The following is a 21327-nucleotide window of genomic DNA, read 5'->3' on the forward strand; positions in this document are numbered from 1 at the left end:
GTGCATATAAAATGCCTGTGTCATTAAGTCTTTTGCTGAAAGGCTGCAGAGCCATTTAGCTGCTGATTTTTAAAGCAGGCATGTGGAGCAGCACGAGCTATAAATAGCAGAGATGCTTGCCTCGTCATGCTTCTGGTGGCTCATTTATAAGGACAGGGGGCAACGGAATTAAAAATGGTAGAAAGAGCGACTTGGGGTTTCTCCCTGGTTTTGCGGCCGAGCTGCCTCAAGAGCAAAAACCTTCGAGGTTTTGCTTTTTTCTCTTTCCAGGCGAAAAGCAAACGCCCATCTTTCATGCTTAGACTCTGAATCGGTTACATTTACAAGGCAAATTTTAATTCATACAGCAGGTGTTCAGGAAAAAAAAAAAAACTAAAAAAAAAAAAAAAACCAACCAAAAACCCTACATTAAGCAGCACAAGACCAAACTAAGGCTTCGCTTTAGTTCATGCAGCCCCAGGGAGGCTCCTCATTTACTGAATTAGGAGCTGTGTGTGTATGCAGCAGAAGCAGAGACCCCAAAAATCTTTTCCAGAGGGAAGGGAATAAAAGTGCAGAAGGGGGTTGAGCAGAGCTATTGCCGAGCACGACGCCTGCCCGCCATCACGACCCCACTGCGTTTCGGGTGACGAAGGGCGATAGGAATTTTGCATGGGAAGATGCAGACGAGCATCAGGCAGGGGAGGAATTCAGCCTCCAACAAAAGAGCCGCTTCGGGCGGCTCAAACCATCGCTGGCCGATTAGCGCTCGGCAGCGTGTTTAGACAGTCTATTCTTTGCAGGCAGCAAGGCGCAATCCAGAAACACCACGTGAACCCAGCATGCCCCCCCCCCCCCCCCCATCCACTGCCTTTATGAAATAGCTGGTGAAAACAAGAGGACACAGCCAGGCTGGCCAGGACCCGCTCGGCTGGGATGTAGAAGAAGCTGGACCACTTTTTTTTTCCAGCATCCCTGGCTCTGAAGAAAGAGGTAGAGGAGCTCCATCAGCAGAGGTGACACCCTCCACTGCTCCTCCGGGAGGGGCAGCTGTGGAGAAGCCAGGACCAGCACTGTCTGGAAGTTTCCTACTGAAACAGAGGGAGAAAAAGTTCTGTCCAAACCAATGGGGTTCAATTATCCCAAGTCATAGAATCACAGACTGGTTTGGGTTGGAAGGGACCTTAAAGATCATCCAGTTCCACCCCCCTGCCATGGGCAGGGACACCTCCCACCAGACCAGGATGCCCAAAGCCCCGTCCAGCCTGGCCTTGAACCCCTCCAGGGATGGGGCATCCACAGCTTCTCTGGGCAACCTGGGCCAGGGTCTCACCACCCTCAGCGTGAAGAATTTCTTCCTGAGATCTAACCTAAATCTCCCCTCTTTCAGTTTAAGAATGTCTTGTTCAAAACGCTTCCAGAGCAACAAGCTTTAATCCAATAAAGACCTCTCCACACAAGCCCTGCTGGGATTTTGGGAGCACTTCCCCCCAGTAGCCCCCAGCTAGACACTGGGGATGGATTTAGCCCCAAATGCAACAAGGACCTTGATCGTACAGGGCAGACTCAAGGCACGGGATGCTCCAGCCTAAGCAGGTGCAATACAAGAACCACCATTTTCTTTCAGTCTGACCCAAGCCAAAAAGTCAAATTTTAAAAAAAGCAAATAATTTCCTGTGAAGCAGAAACCCTGGTTTTCAGCCAGTTTAATGAGACTGAATTGCAGCCGACCCTGCTCTCCTGGGGTGGTGGAGCCACACGAACCCCCCCGAAGGCAGGGCAGATGGCTAGATTGCAATCTAGCCTTTAGCTCGTAAAAACATATTAATATCCCCAACCAATTAGGAAGTGCCAGACTTTGCCCCCCCGGCTCCCCGTGCGATGCCTCGCCGCACAGGGCAGCCCTGTGGAGCTCAGACACACAGCACCAGCCGGGGCAGCAGAGCCCAGCGCTTCCAGGACCTCTGAAGCCACCCCAAACCCTTGCTCCAACCTCACTTAGGAGCTCAGTGAAGTCTCAGCAACCCACCTCATCCACATTAATTTTTTTTTTTTTTTTTTGGGGGGGGGGGGGAGTTTATTTTAAGTGAGTGTCAGAAGCACGGCAGAAGGAGCCGAGCCTTCCCTTCCAGCCAGATGGCTGCAAAGAGAAATCCCTGCCTTCGGCACCCAGCACAGGCACGAGTTTATTTCTGACGCCAGCAGATGCATGGCACCACTGCGAAGATCTCGGCCGCTTTTTGGAAGCCCCGGCGAGCACCTCGGCTCCACAGCAGCTCTTCCCCACAGTCAGCTGGCCATGGCTCGGCAAGTACCAGCAGAAGCACCACGACTTCGCCCCGTGTATTTATAGGCCACGGGCTCTTGTCAAAAAAAAAAAAACCAACCAAAACACAACAAACCCTCTGAAATATTTCCCCTGACTTCAGCAGACTGGCGTCCGGGGCCTCTGTTCCTCAGGGACGGCTTGTTCTGTGCTTCTCTGCCCACAGCCACGGGGTGTGGGAAGTCCTGGATGTTCTCATGGTGCTCACCCGCGCACGGCTGGTGTGGACAGGCTCGGGTACCCGCTCGATGCCCACCATCACCATCACCCATCTGGGTAGAGCCCGAGATGCTGCAGCCACCTCCAAGGACCACAGTCCCCTCCGGGATGCAGTTATTGAGCCCTGGGGTTACACCTCAGCGTGGCCCATGAGACAGGCTCTGCTGCTGGCCCAGGACCATCCCTCCTTAATTCATAGAATCGTAGGATGGTTTGGGTTGGAAAGGACCTTAAAGAGCATCTTGTTCCAACCCAATTGTGGTGGTACTTTCCCCTCCAGCACAGCCTGGTCCATGCCAGGCAGGATGAAGCCCAAGGATCCTCCCTGGGAAGAGGTAGGGTCCCCCTACCCCCCAGCAGGATGCTCCAAGGGTAACACCAGCCACTGGCCAGGAAGCCCATCCCACGCTCGTCCACACATTTCCCAGCTGTTTGGACAGGTATAACCTCTGCAGCCCATGCAAACCCCCATCTGGGTTGTGAGAGTCCCCCCCAGGTCATTCTCCAGCACCCTGACCCTGACTGTCCCAGCCCCTGGGGACCACAGCCACCCTCGCAGAGCCCAGAGAACCACTGGCAGCGGCAAATGGGGCTGGAACACCTCCTGCCCACCACAAGCTCCCGGAAAACCACTTTAGTTGGTGTTTCGGCAACTTTGCCTCCCCACAGGCTGGTGTTTGGGTATTACCAAGGGCCGCCAGATAAATAACCGCGACACACAGCAGCGGTCCCACTTTACATGTGGTATTTTCCAAGTGGCAGCTCAGAGATGTGACGACGTCTCAATCTCAGCTGTCCCTTAAAAGAAATAAAGCAAAACCCCAGCGCCGCTCCCTGAGAAGGGGAGCTGACAAACAAGACCTTGGATGCTCTGTAGATCCTCCTAGAAACATCCCGATTTTTACGAGCATCACTCAAGGCCAAGAATCTCAAAATCTTGAGTCAGGACAGTTGGATGCATCTGATTCAAGGATGACTCAGACGGGAGCGTGGAGGCAGGGAGGAAGGCAAGGGAGTGACATTTTCTGCTGTGGGCAACATCCCTTTATTTTAAGCTCAAAGATACAAACCTCACAATTTATTACTTGATTGAAAAAAAAAAGGGTTCTCTCTGCCCTGGCTGCTCCCATAGCGACCCCAAGTAGCACAGCTATATTCCCGATTCTCAGCCTTCAAGTCTACAACTTAATTTCCATTTCTTTAAAAAAAAAAAAAAATAATTTAAATCCCGCTGACATCTTGAAAGCAAGTTATCTCGGTAACCACATTGAACACAATCCCGAGCCCTCAAACGAGGAAGGCTTAAGCTGCCTTCCCAAGCGATGAGCAGAACAGCCCCAGCTCGCCCTCCCCAGCCCCCGTTGGCTATGGGGCATTCAGGGGGTACGAGCCCAGCGCCGCAGGGCAGGACCTGGGCTTGCACCTAAGGAGATGGAGATTTAAGGCTGCAGAAGTACCCTGCAAACATCCAGCCTCACCCACTGCTCAGCCCCAGCCATGGAAACCCAGCTGCTGCACGGGCATTAAACATTTACACGCAGCTGAGAGTCCTGTGTCACCCCGAGAGTGGGGAAAAAGCTGACCGCTGGGCAAACTTGGGTGGGAAGACCTCTAGTGAGGGGCTAACGTCTGGATGGGGGGAAGGAGTCACCCAGAGCTACAAAAGGGACCAGCACTGGTAAGATATCCCCAAACCGCCATCGACAACTTGGCTGTTTCTGTCCCACCAGGGTTTGAGGGCTCCCAACCCTTTGAGGAGCACAGCAGGGTCTGGCTGTTGATGGCTCCATGGCTTTGACCAAACTCTTTGATATTGATGACTCCATGCCTTGGACCCAAACTCTTCCCCCTACAACACCACTGCTGGAGCTGTAGGGACATCTCCAGAAGACCTGTCCCCATGGTGTCTCCTGCCCCCACAGAGCGCATGGACCTTTCTCCACACACCCATCACAAGAGCAAACCCCTCCACTTCTCCAGTTGGATGATGAAGAAATGAAGCCAGCACTCACCACCAGGTCCACTCCTCACCCTGTCACCTCTCACCTGCACCCAGCCAATTATCCAGGCCACCCCAACCCCTCCAGGGATTTGTGAGGCTCCTCTTTCCAAGCTAAACCCATCGGCTAATCCCACCCAACGGTACTGCCACCACCCATAATGGGGTTCTGGCTGCACCTCCTCCATCTGGGCTGCGAGCACCCCAGCAAGAGATGGCCCCACAGCTGGAGACCCACCAGACCCATCACTGCACGCCCTGACTCAGCTGTCACCCATTTCCGCAGCGGCACGGGACGCCTTCCCGTGGTTGAACTGCTCCGAGCCACCCAGCCACCTGCATTTCCTGCCCTGTGGTTGCAGCAGAAACTGGTCATCATCCCCTCCCGTGAGATGCAGAGGTGAGGAGCCAGACTCAGGGCCACATCTGGGACCTGACAAGCCAGGAAACCAGGTGGAACACCAAAAGAAACAGCAAGGAGGAGAGAAGGCAACAGCTTTCAAGACCTGAAACACTTATTCCAGTCTAAAGATGCCTAAAACCAAGGTCTGGGTGCAGCTCTTCTGCTGGCCCAGCCACGGCATGGGGACAGCCAGGCTGTGCAAGGAGCTTTGGGCTTTTCAGCCCACCCATCTGCTGCACGTGGTGCTGGAAAAGAGTCAGAACAACACGTCCTTCAGAGAGACCCATACTGTTCAACACCGCCCTACAGAAACGGGGAGAATGGAGAAGTTTTGTCCTTCAGGCAGGCAAAGTCCAACCAGGACTATGGTGGCCACAGCATCTCTGCTCCAGCACCGAGCAGCCATCCTCAAGTCAGCAAAGCTCCAGCTTTTGCTTTAAAACGAGAGTATTTTGTATAAAAGGAAGAGCCTCCACGGCGGGTGTCGGAGGCTTTGGCGATAAGGCAGGGGATACTTCTAAGCTTGTCTCCACAAACAGGAGGATTAGCAATTTACTTCTCTTAAAAACAAAATCCGGGATTTTGCCATGATCACAGGCTTGGAAAGAAAAATAAACATCGCGGAGCTGGGAAAGGGAAGGGAATGAGAGCGGAGCACGCGGGCAGCTGAAGTGCTTCTTAAATCAGAAGGAGAAAAACGCACTGAAGGCAGAATTTAAAGCTTGGCAGCGCTGAACAGACACCGAACGCGGGGACTCTCACACCAATTTCTTATCAGTAACAATGCCATGAGGGCCAAGGAAGCCTTTCTAATAACGGGCGTGAGAAAAGGTTCGTTTGTTTCATGCAACAAAGCATATAATGCACTAATTACCTACTGGATTGGAAAAGCGATGCTGAAAACACGCTGGAATTAAAGCAAAAGGAGGGTTTCAGCTAAACCCACGGTGCCCACTGGCTTTTCTGTGCCTTTGGTGCTTTAATGCCCTTGGAGAGCAAACCTCTGCCAAGGACTCCAGCAGCACCTGGCAGATGGGGTCAGCACGGAAAAGCTCCCCAGGAACCCCACGGAAAGCAGCTCCCACGCAGACCACGGCCGTGCCACCCATCCGTGTCACCCCCGCGAGCTCCCACCCCACGCAGGGGATGCTGCCGAGCCCAGCATCTCCCCTCGGGTGCCCCAAAACCCACCCAAGCCACAAACACACCAGCAATTCCCCATCAGCCAGGGCTAATCCCAACCTGCCACGCTAACGAATCACAAATTAGCCCGTTTGAGAAGATATAATCTGCCCCCGCGTTCCTACCCGGGCCATCCCCCCAGCATAAAGGCACCGGAGAGCAATTTTGAGATCGAGCGGCCCTAGTCATTGATAATTAGCACTTTAAAACTTCAAAAGGTGATGCTGGCCTTCACAACAAAAACTCAGCACACCCAGGGGTGGCAGGGCAGAGTTATCGTCACCAGCGCTCCTGTTTCCCAAGTGACATCGGAGGCACGGGGGGGTCCACGGCAGTGCTGGGATTAGACACACAACGTGCATCCCTGCCACCTCCTGTGGCAGCAGACACAAAAGGAGGTTACGCCAGCATCATACATGGACATCCAAGAGCATCCCAAAGCCATCGCTAAATCAGGTACCTCATGCCTTCTTGCAATGCCCTCGCGTGACACGTGTCCCTTGGCCCATACGAGAGGGATGCCCTCAATAAAAACACCGGAGCCCGAGATGGGAGAGGTGACACCTTCTGACACCGACAGACACACACACACACACACTACACACGAGGCCAGGCAGGGAAACACGTGCTGGACGTGACTCGGGGCGGCTACGAGTATGTCCCCTCCTGCCTCCATTTGTCACCCGGGGGCGGCACCACGCTGCAGTGCCAGGTGAGGGGCTGAGCCAGCGAGGTCTGATCACGGCACGATGGAGAAAATGGCTTTTGCTTTAAGACAACCCAACCCCTCCGTATCTTTATCAGCAATTCCTAATCTTAAGCCATCCTATCTCTTCCAGGGAAAGTAAAAACAGAAACCGCAATGGAATTGAAGTCTGAAAACAAGAGACTACAGACCTTCAACTGATTATATTTCCAGCCAAACAACACAGGTTGATTAATCCACTTGTTCAGACTGCTAAAGCTACCAGAACAGCAGAATGCAACCCTTTCACATTAGAAGCAGCTCAAAGCGCTTAAACCAAACATCTTCAAGGCAAGGAGAAAAAATAAATACAAAAAAAAAAAAAGGAAAGAATCAGCGCTATGGCATTTGCATGTGTCTGAACGTAAAGCTCTGGAAACGGAGAGTGAAGCCAAGTTCTCTGGTAAAATAAGTGGACAAAGCTCCATCCATGGACTCCAGCAGAGTTTTGTCTACTTAATCTATACGTGAACTGGAGCCTCAGCTTTGAAGACCATCAGTGTTTTCACCTCCCGGCACCATCACTCACCCCTACAGCCGAAAGCACATCCCCCCAGCCCACCCTCTGCCTCTGCCTTCCTCACGCTCTTCATCAATAACTCCATTTATTCCCACAGCCATAATGCTTTCCTCAACCCTGTACGAGCCCCCCCCAACTGCAACGGGGACAGGCTCAGGCCTCGAGTGGGCTGCACCGAGGTGTGTGTTTCCCTGAAGAAAAAAATTAGCTCTTTTCTCCCCTCGCACACCCGTGGGGTACCACGTTAGTGCGGGTTCTTCCCAGTGCCCACCAAGCTGTGGATGTGCCTCCAGGTACAGGTAAGAACATGGGCTCCAGCGACACCGAGTGATGGTCAGCCCCATTCTGCTGCCGGCACGGGGAGGTGGGACATGGGGATGGGCACGGGGAGGTGGGATGCTGGGGAGGGGGGGGCGCTGATGCTCGGAAGGCAACTCTGCCTCCAAGGTACCACCTGGGGATGTGGGGATGCTCGAGGCCAGTGTCCAATGGGGTGGTGGAGGAAGAGCAGGTGGAGGAGGAGATGGTGGACACCCAACAAGGTGGACACCCATCAGTGTGGAAGCTGCCCCGATGCAATGGTGATGGGAAGGACACATCTTCAACCCCTCCGTGGGTGCACGCCGGGAATGGCTGCCGTGAAGGATGCTTTGGGGAGCCAGAGCTAGCCCCCACCCCGCTGCTCCCCAAAAACACCAGTAACGCCAGTAACACCACCGGCACGGCTCGGGGTCGGTGCAGCTGCCCCACTAGCCCCGCTGGGCACCCTCGCACCGCCCCCCCCGAGCCCTGCCGGGGGGTCATTGCCCCCCAACCAAGCCCCAGCCCCGCACCGGGCACACAGAGCCGGGCTGTGGGATGCTCCCGGGGGTCCCGCACCGCGGGGGTCCCTCCTCCCGCCTCGCACGGGGGTCGCTGCCGGCGGAGGGGCCCGGGGAGCCGCCGCCCCGTCCCCCCAGCGCCCCTTTGTCCGCCGGCCGGCCGGAGGGAGGGAGGGGGCGGCCCCGTCCCGCTCCCCGCCACAGCCTGCGGCCCCGACGCCGCCACCTCCCCGCCCGTCACGGACACGCGTGGGCCGCTCACCTGCGGGGCCGCTGCCCGCCGCCGCCTCCTCCTCTTCTTCTTCTTCTTCTTCCTCCGCCACTGCCGCCTCTTCCTCCTCCTCCTCCTCCGGGGGCGCCGGCGGCGGAGCGCTGCCCCGGGTGGGCTCGGCGGTTCCGCGGGGCCGAGCCGGCGTGGCGGTGACGGGGCTGCCCTCAGCGGGTCCGCCGAGGCCGCTGCCGGGCTCGGAAGGCGGCGCGGCGCTGGAGGGCAGCCCGGCGGCGGCGGCCAGGAGAGCGGCGAGGCAGAGCAGGGCGAGCCCGGGCGCGGTCCTCGGCCGGTGCCTCATGCTGCGGCGGGGCGCTCCGCCATTCATTCATTCATTCATTGATCCAGGCGCTCCTTCGCCCACCGAGAGGGGCCGGGGAGCGGCGCCGGGGAGCGGGGGCCGGGGCGGCGGCGGCTCCCGCCCGCCTCAGCCGGCCATGCCGCGCCGCTGCCGCTCCCAGCGCCCCGCAGGCGGCTCCCGCCGCGCCCCGGCCCGCCTGACAGCGCCGCGCCGCGCCCCGCCCCGCCCCTCGGCCGCCGCCGCCACCAATCAGCGCCGCGCCTTCCCCAACACCCTGCGCGGCGCAGCCAATCGGCGGCCGGAGGGGGCGGGCGGAGGGGCGGGGCGCGGCGAGGGGCGGTCCCGCGCCGGCGGGGGCTCGGCGGTGCGGCATTGTGAGGGCGGGGGGGGGAGCACCGTTACCGAGCCCCCCCCCCCGTATTCCCTCCCCCAGCCCGGGGGGCACGGACGGGAGGTCACTCGCCTTCCTTTTTTTATGTCTAGATATATTAAATATTTGTAATATTAATTTTAAAAATTTTTATATTTTTATTATTTTTAATTTTGTTTTTATTTTTTATAAATTCAATCCGCTCCCCACACGCACCAGTTTTGCAAAACAATGGGAAAGGCACCGGGATGCACAGCGGGATACAGGTCCATCCCTGCCGGAGCGCAAGGCTCCCTCTGTTCTTGGGTACAGATCTCGGGGGGGGGGGGTCCAGCAGGTCGGGGGGTTTCACACACACCCCACACACACACACACACGGCACCCCCCTCTACCCATCTCCCCCTCCCCACCTCCACCATGTCCCGTCCCCACATCCACAGTAGCGCCGTTCCCCTTTGTGCTCCTCCTCATCGTCAGGGCTGGAGCTGTGTCCCACCCAGCGCAGACGCGACCCAGGGACCAGCCATAAGGACAATGAAACCTGGGGGAGCATCCCTGCCGCCCCCCACCCATGGTCCTGCTGGGGCCAGACGCCAGGAGTCACCTTGGCCAAATCCCGCCCCCCCCGACACACACACACCCCCCCTTGTCCCGGAGGAGCCATCGGCAGCGCGGCGGGGGGAGGAAGCACAGTGACACAGATATTAATTATTTACGGTTCCCAACTGGGTGATCGCTGGTTCACACGCGTTGAAGCAAGACGCAGGCGTGCGCCGCCAGCCCTGGGCGGTGGGAAAAACGCTGCTCTGATCAACACAAAGGCACGTGGCCGCACTCCGGGCCGTGCCGGAGCAGCTGGGTGGGCCGTACGGAGCCGAATGGGCAGCAGCCATCCCTGTGCAATCCATAGGGATGGTGTGGAGATGGATGGCGCGGAGCACTGGGGGCACGGCGGCTCTCGGCTGCCCGTCCCTGCCCGGAGGTGCGTGGCACTGCCAGGAAAGTGTTTACATCGTCCTTCCTCCTGCAGGAGCCCGTGGATGAGGACAAGTGTCTCTTCGGGATTAGACAGCCCCAACGTCACCCACCACACAGTCTGGGTTGCGAGTCCTTCTCTAGCACAATATTGAGGGGTTGTCTACATGGGAAACGCTGCTGCTGTGGGCTAATTATCCTGCGATAACTCGCTAGCCTTCCCCCCATACCCATCCCCTTCTCAGAAATAAATGGGACTTTATTCCTGCATAATAATACAATTGTTATTCCCCAGCTACGCCGGGCCATTTCCCCCACAGAGACAAACCCTTCTGAGATTTGCTTTTTATAATCGTTGTCAGCCTGTCATTCCCCACGGGGACCCAAGAGTCCCTCCGATCGGAGGGGAATACTGCTGGCAGAAAGGGAGGATGGTTTGCTGATCAAGTCTCTCCTCCGGCGATTCGCACAAGGTTATTGTCCATGGGAACCGGGAGGAAGAAGCCGAGCGGAGGAACGATTGTTAAGGAAAGAGTTGTCAGGAAAAAAAATATCCTTAGTTTTAAATAAAAGCTGTGCAGCCTCAGCAGCCGAAGGATGGATCCTGTGCCCGTCTCCCAGCTCAGGGATGCTCCCCACAGAGACATGAGAGCCCACGCAGCGCAGGCTGCCCGATCTGCTCATCTGCTTTCCAAAATATTATATTCTCCCTTTCTGCTTGGGAGGAGCAGTTAAGCACGTCACAACCTTTCATCTCTTTATGCTCGGGGGGCCCCGTGCTGTCACCCCAACACAGGAGGGAGACAGGAAGATGCTGTCTGGGTCCTTGGGGCATCCTTATCCCAGCAGAACCCATGGAAAAGGACTGGTCACCCCTGGGAAGTGGGATCACAAGCAAATCCAGGGCGTATTTCTGCACATCTGGCCCAGCTGGCTTATTTCAGTGCTGACTTATCATGAGAATCATTATAAAGAGCTGCAGAAATATGATAGACTGTCTCTGCCACGGTGGTGGTACACACAACCCAGAGCCTCGGTGGTAACACCCCGTCCTGGCGGCATCAGGGGTAGAAACCCCCAACGGATGAATCCCCACGTTGATGGAGATCACCACCAACCCCAAAGCTGGGGGTCTCCGCGTGAAAAACGCTGGAGAAAGGCGATGGAAGATGCTGGGCGAAGGGGCTGGAGGATGCGGGTGGCATGTCCCAGGCCCTGCGCGGGGACAGCTTCAGCAGGACTCACCGCTCCCCCTGTTGATGTCAAATAGAAGTTACAAGTGCTCTGCACCCCTGAACTCCGGACCCAAACCATTCCTCCCCCTCTCCCCCCCCCAAAAAAACCAAGCACCCGAAAAGCCACCGGCTGCTTTGGAGGGCATTCAGCCAGGGATGCGGAGGGCACAAAGCCGTCCCACCCTGGCAGCGCTGGAATGGTCACACTTCCCTTCTTTTTATGTTTTTGGTTCGCAAGGAGAAGGTGAGAAACGCCCGTCGGAGCAGGATGGATCCTCGGGGAATGCGGAGGGCTGACACAGAGCCCAGGTTGCCAGCAGCCAGCCCAGCCCCCCTGCCTGCTTTTTTGCATAACTTTTGAGGGTATCGAAGTCCTCCCCGGAATTGTTCCTATTTCATCAAATCAGCAAGATTTTCTTCCCCAGAGGAAAGTTTCCATCAGATATTTAGCAACCAGCTCTTTCTCTGACCTATTTGCAAGCCCCAAGCCACCCTCTCCACCACCCACCGCTTGAAAGCTTTGATAATTCAATGAGATGTTAATTCTGACACCCAGCATAACTCACGATACAAAAACTTTCTTTCTTTTCTTTTTTCTTTTTTTTTTTTTTTTTTTTTTAATTACCATTAATTGCAATGCAGGAGGAACGAATCCCCTCCGCAGACTCAGTTTTCAAAGCACCCGGCAGCGTTTTGCTGCACAACTCCCATTAAGTCAACGTGTCTTGAGTGGGTTCTGACATTCCCACGTGCTCCTGGGGTCGTTAGGGACCAGAAACACAAAATCTGCCGTGGGGACCGAGGTGTCACAGCCTGGCCAGCACGTGTAGGCGTTGGCATGAGGCTGCTTAAAAAGGGCACCGTCAGTTTTAAGCACGTCAGGATCTTCTTTTAGGGCAAAAATCATGCTCGAAATGCAAAGGATTATTGGTGAGGCTCCTGCGTGTTTTGTCAGGGCACACAGCCCGTGAATCTGGATGCTGGGAACTTTCCCACCTTTCATTTAAAAGCCCGACCCAGTGCGTCTTTGCAGGACTCCCCCCTGAGGAGTGATCCCTCCCTTTGCAGAGCCCTCTCAAGCATTGCCCTGATATAACGGGGATCAATATATTCCTTAGGCTGCGCTTCCTCAGTGAATATTTTCGTGATTCCACAAGCACATTTATCGTTCATTTAAATCACCAAATAAAGAGAGATGGCTGAGAGTCGAAATCCCCAGGAGCATCTCTGCGAACCCGGGCACGAGTCGCAGGAACTGGCTTAAAACACGAGCAGAAGTCACGGCTTTATTTTCACTGCTGGAGCCAAGTAAACAGTATGTGCGTTGAGAAGCAAATAATTTTTACAAATCTTTCTGGTTTCATGGCCAGGCCAATGATAGCAACAAGAAGACAGTCAAGAGCGCAGAGCTCTGCGTCTTCAGCTCTTTTTCCATGCGTTTTAAAAATAAAACACCTTCTATGTGGTTGCTCTGAAACGACAGCCTTGCCTTAGCTGAAATGCACGCGTTGCCTACATTTATCCTCTGATTTGAATATAAATGAAAGCGAGTGAATTAAAAACGGAGCCTGAAGAGTCGTCTCTGCGGGCATACGGCTGCTGGGGTGGGGGGGGGGATTGGTGGGCAGAGGCCGGGAGACCCACCTGGCTGCGTGGGGAAAGCATCCGTGGCATCACCGAGCCTCTGTGGGCTGACAAATTCCTCCTCCTTTGGGGTCCAGTTGCCTGGTACGCTGTGCTCACGGGGAATTTGCCCTTGTTCATGCCTCCGAAATAATGATGTTGCTTTAAAAGTGCCTTTGCCTGATGGCTCTCGGCATGAACCCGGTCACTGCAGAGCGGTGCTGAGCATCCCTCCCTCCGGCTCTCTGCAAACCCCCCCAGGAAGAGTCTCATCCCAGCTCCCGGGTATCCCTTTCCCATGGCCACTGGCCACCCCACAGCCTCCGCAGGCCTCACGCACCTTTTATATTTGCACAAAGCAACTGCGGTGATGGAATCCCCAACGTCGGGCGCGTCTTTCTCACAACTTCCCAGAGAGCAGCAAAAGTCACGTCCCCGGACAACGGGGCTGCAAAACGCCACGTCCCACACCAGCCACCCCTCCTACCCCGAGCCTGAGCCGACCCAGCGTTAGTACAGGTCTGTCCTCATTTCTAATCAATGCAATTAGCAGCCAGGCCTCCCCCTCTTGCAGGGGGTGAGCATCGGCAGCCCGGAGCAGGATGCGGTGGTGGTACCTGCACCGCTAATCGGTCCCAATTCTGCACTTAAACTTAACGCTTAAAGAGCAGCTTAACTTCAAGCACATCGAGGTCATACAAACGTAAAGCTAAGCTCCTTTTGACATCAAAAATGTCCTACAAATGCAAAAGACCGAATAAATTGGCTGGTGCATATGTTTATCGCTGCTCTCCGAGAGGCTGGATCAAAAGGGCTGAGCGGGGAGGGACAGGCTCTGCGCTGCTCACTCTGGTGGCTGGGAAACTGCAATTTCTCTTCCACAGACAATTGTGGCACTTTCAAATGTGTTTTCATCTCCAATTGCTAATGTCCATCCCAAATTTCCTGGAGAAGGTTTTCAGCAGTGTTGACCGGGAGGGATTGCATTTGCTGTGTTTATCGAAGCACAGCGGCAGCAGAGGGTGCCTCGGTGTTATGGTTTGAGGAACCCACCACAATTTATTGTCATTTAGACAATTATTCTTCTCACTTGATGACCCCTCCCCACCCGGGAAGGGGAACTGGGAAAAAACAAGGAAACACAAAGGTTGAAATATAAACAGGTGTAATAGAATAAGACTAAATAAAACTAATACTAAAGAACCAGTATTGATCCCAATACCAATATAAAGTGCACAAGGACCATTCCCAGCCCGTTCCATCCCAGGGAGCCGTGCACTCCCCGCAGGGACAGCCAACGTGGGACACTGCGAGCGCTGCGGCTTTGGGAGGAAGGGACAGGCTCAGGGTCCGGCACCGGGGCAAGGAGTTCTCTGGAACATCAGCCATTGAGGGAGAGAGAGAGAGAATTCGTCAGCAAACTTCTAATTGATACTGAATGTGCTGAACGTTCGTGGTATGAAATAACCCCGTTGGCAGCTTGGGTCCAGTGCCCGGGTCTCGCTCCTCCTCATCCCCCGCACCTGGAGAGCTCCAAAACACTGAGACCTTGAAACCCACACCCCAGAGCTGGCTCCAGAGCAGATATTTTCACCAATTCAGACACCAGAGTCTTCTAAAAGCACAGTTTCCCCAAGCATTAGAAGAGAAATCCCTCCAAATAAGATGTAGAGAAGCGGTGTGGGAAGGTTTCCGTACTGCACATCCACAGAAGGGAGCAGCAAATCCTCTCATCGTTTGACGGCAGATCATGGAGGCAAGTCCTTGAGCGTGAGACACTGAGCTACCAGGGATTATACAATTCCTTTGAAAAAGGGCTTTTCTTCCAGATCCCTTTAGCAAATCTGCTGCTATTGCCCACCCTAGAGCACTGGTAACGCTTTCAATCTCTTGCTTTCTGCCACAGACATGCATTTTACCTTTCACTCAAGGGCTCGGCTTTTTTTTCATTGAATATTGAAAGTGCGTTGCTGCCTGGGAGATGGGATGGGAGGGGATAAGGGACTGGGTGGGCAGGGGGCTGTCCAAATTAAACAGTTATTCCCACATTACCTATTGCAGGGGACTGGCCACACTGAGCCAGGTGCTCTTCCCCGAGCCCAAGGTCCCTCCCAAAACACTCAAGGCCAATTTTGGTGTTTAACTTTTTCCATGCTTTAACAAATCCCCAGAAGGCTCCAGCAAGGCTGGGGCTGGTCCAGGCTGGTGGCAGGGACCACAGCACGAGGAGCGAGGCTGGGGACACGGTGGGAGCTGAGATCAGGCTGGACAAAAGCCCAACTAGGTTGGGACGAGATGCCATCACTGTTTGACCATTTTAGCTGCCAAACCCTGCATGATTTTGGAAAGTCTTGGTGTGAATGCAGGACAGAAGGTCCTTGATATTCACAGGGGTGCAGGTGGGACGTTTAGTGGCTGTTTCGGCTCTCCCTGCACAATCCATCAGCTGACAACACAAAACCTCTTATTTCTGCTTCTCCATCAAGGGCTCGGGACTGAGCCCATCACCATGGGGAGAAGCCACAACCAGGCACCACCACATCCCAAAATCCAACTGTGCCCAAATGCTCTCAGCTGCCAGGAGCAGGCATGCAGGGGATGGGGTGGAGGTGAGGAGCTCGGGATCGCAGCATCAGTGGGAGCAGGGCCAGGGTAGCAACGGGAGCTGAAGGACAGAGGAAGGGGCTTTCCTATTGTCTGGAACAAAAGAGCAGATGTGCTCCCTGGGTTGGGAAAATCCCACCCTCCGAAAGCCAGATCTGGCGTTTCCACTTGGAAGGGCCTCAAGCCTGTCATTACAAGCACGTTCTGCACCAGCGCAGCTAAACCCCTTCTGAAACTGACTTCATTAATTCGGGACGGCTACTCGTCCACCCACTTTTGGCTAAAACATCTCACATTCGGGCTACAGTGGGTCATTCTGACCAGCTGGACCCTGGCCAGCCACTCCACACCCGCAGTGTTTGTGTCAAGGGCATCCCTTTTGCTTCGCTCTGATTCTTTTTTCTTTTTTTTCTTAAAAGCCAACAAGCAAAATAAAGCCCCATGATGGATTTTTTTTTCCCCCTCGTTTCTTGACTACATCCTTGCTCCCGAGTTAACATCCTTCATTAGCCCTGCTCAGAAGCCCGGTGGATAAACCCAAACAGATGTGCTAATGCATCCTGTTGGATGGCACTGCAACGCTGGGTGTATCCACACAGTCGTTTTAACCCGAGGATCTCCACGTTAAGCCCTCGCCACTAAGTGCAACTTGTGCCTTAGCTAACAGACGTCTTTCAGAAAAGACCCCGGTCTTCATTTCAAGACAACGAGAATGAAAAAAACCCCACCATTTTCCTTTGGATATGTTCCAAAATGTTGGTCCCGTGGTGGGGTTTTTTTTAACAATGAAGGTGATTAATTCCCAGTTTGACTTCATCTGGCTCTTTCTTACAGCCATGCCCGCTCTTTTCTCCCCGTGAAGGTACTTACACACTGTCATCAAGTCACCTCTCAACCACTTTTTTTTTTTTAAATAATGCAAACAGATGGAGGTCTTTAAGTTCTCCCCTCTGCAAGACCGTTTCTCCAGCCCTTCAATCAATTTTGTAGCTCTTTTCAACACTCTCCAATACCCTCTCTTAAATGCAGACACATGAATTAAATGTAAAATTCCCAAATCAGCCTCCCCAGTCCCATTAAAAGGTACAATCCTCTCCCAGCTCCTACTCACCGTTTCTGCTCTCATGATTCCAAGGATCTCAGATTCAGTCTTTTGGCTAAAACATCACGCATTGCTGCGATGCTCCCGTCGAGCTGCTGCTCCACTACAGCCCCCTCAAGTCCTTATATAGACCCGAAACACCACAAACTACCTCATTTGCTAAGGCTGGGGCTCCTTCTTCATTCCTAGGTGTTCCTCACTTGAACTGCTCCGATTTCACGCTTATTCAGGCTATAATAGCACCTTTTGGTCTTTCGCTGTAAATGCATGGTTTGCTAAATGCTGGATACTGATCTATAACCTGGGGAAAAGAGAGATTTTTGGCATCAGACATTACAATTCGCCTGTTGTCCCTTTTCTCCCAGTCCCTGCCATCGCCACTCCCGGGCTGTCGTGCTGCTTTTGGTGCTCAAGGGTGGCAGAAATCCATCCACAGCTGGGCTGAAGTCTGAAAACCCTCGTGGAGCAGGGGACTGAGCCAGCTGGCCACAGCTGGGTCCCAGCCAGCTTTTGACTCCCCCCTCCAGGTCCTGCTCGAGAAGAAATCTATAATTTGGGGCCTGGGCTTTCCTTGCACTGCCTTGGTAACACATTTCCTTGTTGTGTCCATCACCTCAAAGCTCCATGAGCTGACATTACCTTGGATGTGTGCTGGGCAGCACAGTGGGAACACTGGGCAGCACGGTGGGAGAACGTTGGCAGCCAGCGTAGCCCCAAGCTCATGCCATTTCCCTGGTCAGGTTTCGAAACAGATCCACACGGATAAAAGGGTGACGTTTTCGGCGTGGGCACCCGATGTGGCCAAGCTCTTCTGAGCAATGCTGCTGCCAGCAGAGCTTCTGGGAGCCGAAATATCTCAAACTCTTCTCCCTTTCTTTCCCTTTCCCAGTTCAGCATTGCAGGTGTAGCATATACATGCACTTTTCCATCTGGGAACAACTGTCTGTCAGCATCCCCTGGGCTGCAAGAGGCACGGTCCCTTATAGGCAGTATCGTGGGTCAGTTTTAAAGAAATCTGAATAACATGCTGGAAAAAAACCTGCTTGTTGCCGGAGAGCCACTAACAATCCCCTCCTCTTTAACCAGGAGGTGATTTCTCTGTGGCAAACACTGCTTTTGTGGGAACAAAGTTACCAGCCGGGAGGTTTTTTTGTTGGGAAATAGCTAAATTCTCATCAAGGGCTGTGAGGCTGGGCCTGCATCCCTTCCCCTCCCGCCCCCCCCCGATGCGGATGGCGGCGGGGAGGGCAGGGGGAGGCCGGCGGAGATGGCAGCAGCCGACCGCTGCATGTCAGTGTTGCTCCACGCAGCGCGCACAGCTGGGCAACATCTGCCTCCCGCCCTGCAGCGAACCCGCTCTCATCTAAAGCACTGCGTTACTGGGGGGACTGGGGATCCGAAGAGGATGTGACAGCCCTTCCCGGACAGAAGGACAGTCCTGTTTGCGTGGCACGGCTGGCTAATAGTGCCCGGCTCCTCCTGAGTGCTCAAGAGGTGGGAATTGCATCCCCGGGCCAGGAGAAGGTGTTGGCAGGGAAGCAGGTACCCAGGGGAGCGTGGCCCTGGGCCGCAGGGATACTTCTCACCCCACTCCTGAGCATCATGCAAAGCACAGAACCCCCCGAAATCCCACCATGGGGTCTAGCTCAGCACAGTTGCAAGGATAAAGGATCACCTAATGTTCCCACTCCTGGTTTCTATAGGCACCAGGTGAAGATGTCAAAATCAGCGCAGCCCTGGACAAGCATGCTCTGGACATTGCCCTTTTTCCCAGTGCTGTGCTGGTGTAATCCCACCGAACAGTTCAGCCGATGCCCGGGGCAGAAGGGATGCTGTGCAGAGCATCCCACTGGGACTGCAAGTGGCTGCCCACAAAAACCCTCCAGTAAGGCAGAAGAGAGACAAAATCCCTACACGATGAATAGTTATTGCCAGGGTTAGTGGTGCGGGGTACTCAGACCTCCACCCCAGGCTCATGCAGCTCTTGCTGAATGCAATAGTAACTCATGCTTCTGACTCCCCCCTCCAGGTCCTGCTCAAGAAGAAATCTATAATTTGGGGCCTGGGTTTCCCTTCCATTGCCTTGGTAACATACTTCCTTGTTGTGTCCATCACCTCAAAGCAATATATACTAAAAGTGTGAGGAGAAAGGTGAAAGGTGGTGTGGCCGCCAGAGAAAACACATTGTCCTGGGAACCCAACGTGCTTCCCACCTGCAGGCTCAGGTCTGTGATTAACCATGCAGGTGGCCAGGGCGGACCCATGGTTTCATGAAAAGGGAAATAAAAGATAACCATTTTGCTCTGGTTTAGTGGAATAACAGTACCGATGGTGCCTCACGCGAAGGTAGAAAGGGGGGCTGGATTTATGTAGTGGAAATTCAGCTGTCCAGAAGCGAACAAAGCTCCTGTTGACTTTGGGGGCAGAGGGGGGTGTTGAATTCAAAGGCTGCAGATTTGTTGGCTGCATGCCCGAGTCCTACAAACAGCCAGGAGGCCTTGTCCAGGTGTTTCACCAGGCATGAAGTGAGCTGGTTCAGCTCAGGAGGCTTCCTCCCCCTCTATTCAGAAAACCCAACACTGGGCTCTGAAGGAGAAGGCATCCCCTAGATCAGCAATGCTTCTCTGTGCTTCGGTTCCTCATCTCCAATAAAGGAGGGGAGGGGAGAGTGGGACACTTCCCAGCCTTATGAGGAGGTCCTGAAGATGTATTTATCAAATCCCTCAGTGGTAGCATTCCCCTAACATCTGCCCCCACGAGATCTCTGGTGCCCGCAGGTGGGACCAGCCCCGCGGCGTCCCCGGGGCGAGCTCCCTGGAGCAGCCCGGATGGTGCGGGACAGCAGCCACCACACCAGGGACATTGGCAAGGGGACACGGGCATGAAGTCAGGGGAATGACCAGGAGCTACCAGCTAAATAGCTTTGGGCTTTTTCATGTGTAAATTTATTTTTAGCATTAGAGCTTGTTATACACCATCATTTGTTGCAGAGAAAACACAGCAGCTGGAATAGTCATTGCCCTGGAGAGAGTCGTGAAGGGCAACGAAGCTGGTGAGGGGTCTGGAGAATAAGTCTTATGAGGAGAGGCTGAGGGAGCTGGGGGTGTTCAGTCTAGAGAAGAGGAGGCTGAGGGGAGACCTTCTCGCTCTCTACAACTACCTGAAAGGAGGGTGTAGAGAGGCGGGGTTAGGTCTCTTCTCCCAAGTCACAGGCACCAGGACAAGAGGAAACGGCCTCAAGTTGCACCAGGGGAGGTTCAGACTGGATATTAGGAAAAATTTCTTCACTGAAAGGGTTATTAAGCCTTGGAATGGGCTGCCCAGGGAGGTGGTTGAGGCACCATCCCTGGAGATATTCAAAAGATGAGTTGACATGGTGCTCGGGAATATGGTTTAGTGTTAGTGGGTTTTTTTTGTTGGGGTTTTTTTGGGTTTTTTTTTTTTCAAGGTTGGACTAGATGATCTTAAAGGTCCCTTCCAACCTAGGCAATTCTGTGATTCTGTGATGCCCCATCACGCTCTCAGCCACACAGGCTGGGCTAGAAGAGGGTTAATCAGCTCTTTTTTTTTTTCCTTTCAAACTCATTTGCTAGTGCCGTATCCACAAAACACTTCTGTGCCCCAGGGAGATGACAGCTCAAATCCTGGCTCACTTCGGGCCTGAACCCAAGCGGGAGCGATGAAGCCGGAGCTGTGAAGGCAGCAGTGACTCCTGACCCTGTTCTGGTCAGTCCAAGAGGCTCCGTGACCCACAAGGGATGCGCCGGGGCAGATTACTCACACCACAAGTATGAGCAAGTGGGGAAGGACGGCCATGTAGGGCTGCATCACAGAGACAGAGCCCAAGGCAGAGAGATGGAGAGCCCACGGAGATGCTGGGAGAGCCCCTCAGCATGGGCAGGGTCCTGAGCATCAGCCGGCACTGGCAGCCCCCAGCACCCCAAAGCCTTGTGAGTGACTGCATGATGGGCAAGATCACAGAAAATTAAGCGTGTAGCCCTGCAAGCCTTCCTCACCCCGACCCTCAATGAGCTTGCCCCGCATGAATCCTGCAAACGTCAGCATTGCAGCTCAGAATTCACTTGCAGACTGCCTTACGGGTGCTGGGCAGCAAACAGGAGGCCCCAACCTGATGGCTACTGGAGTACCAGACTGGTTTTGTGGATCAGACCCATATTTTGGCTGCATCTTGGCTCGCTGCCCTCTGGAAGATGAATCAGATCTTCCCCTCCTCAGCCTTCTACTACCTGGATGTTTCTGTGCAGCCAAGAGATCTGCTCAGTGACTCTATCATAAACTTGGGGAACATTCCCTCAGCCGGGAAGTTATATATAAAGTGCATTCCCTGCGATGCACGACGTCTCTGTTGGCACGTCGTGCCTATGCAGGGAATATCCATGGTGATGGTGCCCACAGCATCTCGCCTGTGCCGCCTGCAAACAGCAGAAGCGCAGCTCTGGTTTAAATAGGTGCAGGTGCTTCAGACCCGCTGAAACAGAGTCTTTATGCTGTTGGACAATGCACGCGTGTCAAAAGGAAAACATCAAAAGCTCATGGCCATTTCACAGAAACATCATGTTAGGGACAGAAAGAAACACATTGCTCCTACCGAGTCACAACATCCTCTTCCCAGACTTTTGGAATAAGTTATCTTG

The 21327-nt window shown here is 54.2% G+C and overlaps 2 protein-coding genes across 2 annotated transcripts in view; one reads left to right on the forward strand and one right to left on the reverse strand.

Moving 5' to 3' along the window:
• Window positions 1-8763, reverse strand: part of MEGF9 (multiple EGF like domains 9) — a 55643-nt gene extending 46880 nt beyond the window's left edge. Inside the window, exon 1 of the mRNA XM_074161390.1 lies at window positions 8457-8763. Within this exon, the coding sequence (XP_074017491.1) occupies window positions 8457-8763 (307 nt within the window). The remainder of the gene's footprint in view (window positions 1-8456) is intronic.
• Window positions 8764-8899: 136 nt separating this feature from the next.
• Window positions 8900-21327, forward strand: part of COL27A1 (collagen type XXVII alpha 1 chain) — a 230945-nt gene continuing 218517 nt past the window's right edge. Inside the window, exon 1 of the mRNA XM_074161391.1 lies at window positions 8900-9137. Within this exon, the coding sequence (XP_074017492.1) occupies window positions 8900-9137 (238 nt within the window). The remainder of the gene's footprint in view (window positions 9138-21327) is intronic.

The sequence above is a fragment of the Numenius arquata genome, chromosome 19 (genome assembly GCF_964106895.1).
Source record: "Numenius arquata chromosome 19, bNumArq3.hap1.1, whole genome shotgun sequence".
Lineage (NCBI taxonomy): Eukaryota > Metazoa > Chordata > Aves > Charadriiformes > Scolopacidae > Numenius > Numenius arquata.